General features: G+C 39.1%; 1 protein-coding gene across 1 annotated transcript; it reads left to right on the forward strand.

Moving 5' to 3' along the window:
• Positions 1-219: 219 nt before the first annotated feature.
• LOC109078151 lies at positions 220-2,485 on the forward strand. The gene is made up of 4 exons (XM_042714305.1): positions 220-264; positions 739-788; positions 879-951; positions 1,420-2,485. Exon 4 carries the CDS (start codon positions 1,421-1,423, stop codon positions 2,483-2,485), a length of 1,065 nt encoding a protein of 354 aa, XP_042570239.1. The 5' UTR covers positions 220-264; positions 739-788; positions 879-951; position 1,420.
• Positions 2,486-4,175: the final 1,690 nt, after the last annotated feature.

Below are 4,175 nucleotides of genomic sequence, written 5' to 3' on the forward strand. Positions count from 1 at the left end.
CCCTGTCTCTAATTTATTAATTTTTTGTTCTTTTTTTCTTTGTTTAGATTGATCATTGAGCTTTATCTCCTGAGCAATTCTTGAGATTTGTTTGCATTTTTTGGTTGTTGTACATTTAAAGGTGAGCTATGCAGAAATAAGAAAATGTGAAATCTTGTAAATCAGAGAAGTTGTAGCTTATGGGGTCAACAGATTTTAATTTTCTTTTTTCTTTTCTGATTACAGCATTGCGAGCACTACAGACTTTCCACTGCACAATATCCAGTAAGTATATATATATTTTTTTATTGATAAAATATGAACAGGTGACAAAGCAATATTGATGAGATACTACTGAGCCATTAATGCACTATAGCACTTCAGAACCTGTGACTAGCATGTGGAGTTTTGTGAATTCACTGAGGAATGTTGTAGGCCTCAATGATTTTTCCTTGCTTGTAATTTTTCACATAAAGTCAATGAGAGACTGATGAAATTATATTCATTTGGTGGGGGAACCATTCCTTTTAAGTTGCTGTAAGTTATAGATAAACAGTTTTCCCTCTTTGGCCAATCACTTACAGTAGCTATAGGTTTGGAATATAATTATTTTATATTGAAAATCTGACTGTATTAAAAAAAAACATTTATGGCTTATTTCACATACATAGTATATTTTTAATTTATTAAATTTTAATATTGAACTTATTTCACATACATAGGATATGTTTAATTGTGTGTTTGTTTTTGTTTTTTCAGACCATCTATTCAGAGCACAACCTGCATTTTTCTCTGCAGCTGAACACCTGGTCAGAGAGCAAAATGCCTAAACAATGCTATGTCGTTTTCTTTTCAATATTATTATAATTATAGTTGGCTTATATGTCTTCCTTTTCCAGGTTTTGGATTTTCTCCAAGCAGCAGTTCTTCCCACAAATCAATCAGAGATCTGTTCAACTCAGTGAAGAAAAGGTTTGTTTGCTAAACACTTATTTAAATCAAAAATAAAAATAACATGCTTATTATTATTATTATTATTATTATTATTATTAAAAAACAATCAGAACAGATGATCAAGATGTTAAACTTGGATTATTTAATCCCATTCAGCTAAAAAAAGGTTGAGTATTATGATCATAAAATTGCAAAAGCTGTAATTTAACAAAATTAACTTATTCTAATGTGGAGTATGTTTGAAAATTAAGCACTTCTTTGTTTACATACATGCAGCATGTGATGGTGTTTTCAGAGCATCTCTACAGAGAGAGCATCACATTTACACAATTTCCGTGTCTGTACATGCTTGTGGAGTTGTAGAATTCCCAACTCTTTGACCAAGTTATTTCTTTCTAATTAATGGGTTCGCCAGATATGTCATGGTTTATTTTATCTTATGTCTTTGGTCTGTTTTCTAATATTTTGTCTTTTGTTCTTTTGAAGGATGCCTCGGAAAGGTAGGAGATCCATGGCTCAAAAAGTTTGTTGGACAAAGTTAGACCTGACAGGACAGACGGGCATCAGTAAAGGTGATGCTCAGTTTTCTAATGGACAGCAGCACGAAGATGGCGACACCACATCTAGAATTCTATCCGTGCAGGCGTCTCATTCCCAGAGTGATGCAAGGTATGATGTTTTCTCACGAAATCATCAATGCACATGTGTAGCTCTGACATTCCTTGCATACCACAGTGAGGGAACTTTGTTTGAACAGCCTGATCTTGACAGAGTGCTAGAGGAAGGGGATGCTTTGTATGTTGGCATTAAAATGCAGCTTATTGCTGAAGGAAGATTCCGACAGGATCTTCTAAGCATGAGTGAAGTACCTGTGAGCATCTCAACTTCTAACCACAACTACAGTGTCCAAAAGTCAGAAGTGTTGATGGGATATCTGAGAGACAGAGGAACTCCGGAAATGGACGCATGGTGGATTCCTCTTGATGAAAGACTTCAGTGTCTCTCGACAGATGTCAGCCATGCACTGCTTATTGTTTCTCCAGAGTGCTTTGCTGTGTTCAGAGACAGATCTGGAAGATATGAATTTTTTGATTCACATTCCAGAACTGCTGAAGGTTTGCCACATCCTACTGGTGACGGAACGGCAGTTATGCTAACTTTCACCAACCTGCATGAGATGACCAGCAGACTGTTTGTTTCATTTGAAATGGAGGAACAGTCTGAGGAACCATGCTCATCATCAGCATGTGTGACACCATCAGAAGTTACGTCACCTCTGCCAAAAACACAAACAAATGCTGACGTCAGAATCCCTAAAAATCTAGTTCTTACAGATGACAAAAACCAAAGTGTCACAAAGGTTTTAAAAACAAACAAGCAGCGAAGAAGAAAAGAAGTGCGTAAAATTGCGAATAAAAAGCAAGCAAGACTTGAGAACACCGCTCCACATATTGAAGTCCGGGATAAAAAAAGAAGAGAATACGAGAGAGAGAAATATGCCACCAATTTGCAGTTTCAGAAGAAGAAAATGGAGGGTACCAAAAAGAAGTAGCTAGAGTATATGGCCAAGAGGTACAAAACTGATGTTCTCTTCCAGAAAAAAAGGAAGGACTACATGGTGAGGAGGTACAAGAACGATTATCTTTTCCAGAAGAAAATGAAAGACTACATGGCCAGAAGAAATGCAAGTGATTCAGAGTTTACGTCACATCACATTCTACATTGTACTCTCCAGAAGAAACAGAAGTGTCTAACCGATGCTGGATTCCACATTCTTCACAAGTTGAAATGTGCACTAAAGATCAAAAGAAAATACAAGCCATACATTCGTTTCAGCCAGGATACACCCAATTCTGATGAGACAAACCAGCCTGTGTCCAACAGCTTGATGCAAAAGGCCATATCTGCATTTCGGTGTCAAATTCTGCATGGTCCAGCTTACATCTGCACAGTCTGTCACAGGACTCTTTTTCCAAATCAAGTCAAGATGTGTAATAGAACACGATACATAAAAAATGTTCATATTACAGCCTGTTGCTTAACCGGGAAATATGTTCATGCTTGTGACAGTGCCTGCTCAGTTTCTTGTGCAGTTCCAGAAGAGAGAAGACAGGAGTGGATCTGCCACACTTGTGACAGTCATCTGAAGAGAGGATCCATGCCTTCTATTGCAGTGGCAAACAGACTTGAATTGCCTCCCATCCCTGCAGAACTGCTTGAATTGAATGTACTTGAACGACAGCTTATTGCCAAAATTGTTCCTTTCGCAAAAATAGTTGTATTGCCCAAAGGACAGCAAAGATCAGTGTATGGTGCTGTTGTGTGTGTGCCCTCTGAGGTGGAGAAAACAGTCAACTGTCTCCTAAGGCCTAACAGTGAGTCCCAGCTACTACAGGTGAAGCTGAAAAGACACATCAAGTTCAGATGATACCAACACTTCCATACAGTGAATATGCACAATGTGCTAGCAGGGTTAACAAAACTGAGAGCTATGAATTCAGAATACAGGGACATCTTGATATGTGACGCTGCCACATTTGAATTTCTCCCTGATGATGAGCTGGATGACACAGAGGAGAAACAGGAAGTTGGTGTCTCTGAACAGGATGACCAGAATGTCAGCACAGAAGAAAAGGATGAACTCAGGCCCGGACTCACTCTGGACACATGCATGCAGCCACTTGACATTTGACAGGACTTGCTGTCGTACGGTGAGGGAATCTTCAGTATTGCACCTGCTCAAGGAAAAAAGCCAGTCGGATTTTTCAAGGTTCCCAAATTGGAAGCCATGGCTTTCCCCGTACAGTTTCCCACTGGACAGAACACAGTTGATGAGGCACGACAAGTTGCATTATCACCAAGCATGTACTTCAATGCTAGACTGTTCTGCGTGGATACTAGTTTTGCCAAAGACCAGAGTTATCTCTTCTTTGCACAGTTTGTCACTGAAACGCACATGGCTAGAAGCAGCATGTTTATCCAGTTGCAAAAAGGCAAACCTGTTACAAAAGATGGACGTAGAATCTCCAACAAGCTTCTTCAGGATGATCTTGAGGTCGAAAGACTGGTCCACAGCCGTGACGTCACAAGGTTTATGCAACCCTTGAGAGGCACTCCATCTTATTGGGAGAAAACATTGAGAGATCTACAGACCATGATCAGGCAGTTAGGGACTCCTACTTTTTTTGCACATTCAGTGCAGCCAAAATGCGATGGCCAGAAGTGATAACGGTAATCAAGGC

The sequence above is a fragment of the Cyprinus carpio genome, chromosome A2 (assembly GCF_018340385.1).
Source record: "Cyprinus carpio isolate SPL01 chromosome A2, ASM1834038v1, whole genome shotgun sequence".
In the NCBI taxonomy this organism is placed as follows: domain Eukaryota; kingdom Metazoa; phylum Chordata; class Actinopteri; order Cypriniformes; family Cyprinidae; genus Cyprinus; species Cyprinus carpio.

What these genes read in the sequence shown, in the direction of transcription:
- LOC109078151 (XM_042714305.1), top strand. Translation starts at nt 1,421, where the DNA reads ATGCCTCGGAAAGGTAGGAGATCCATGGCTCAAAAAGTTTGTTGGACA.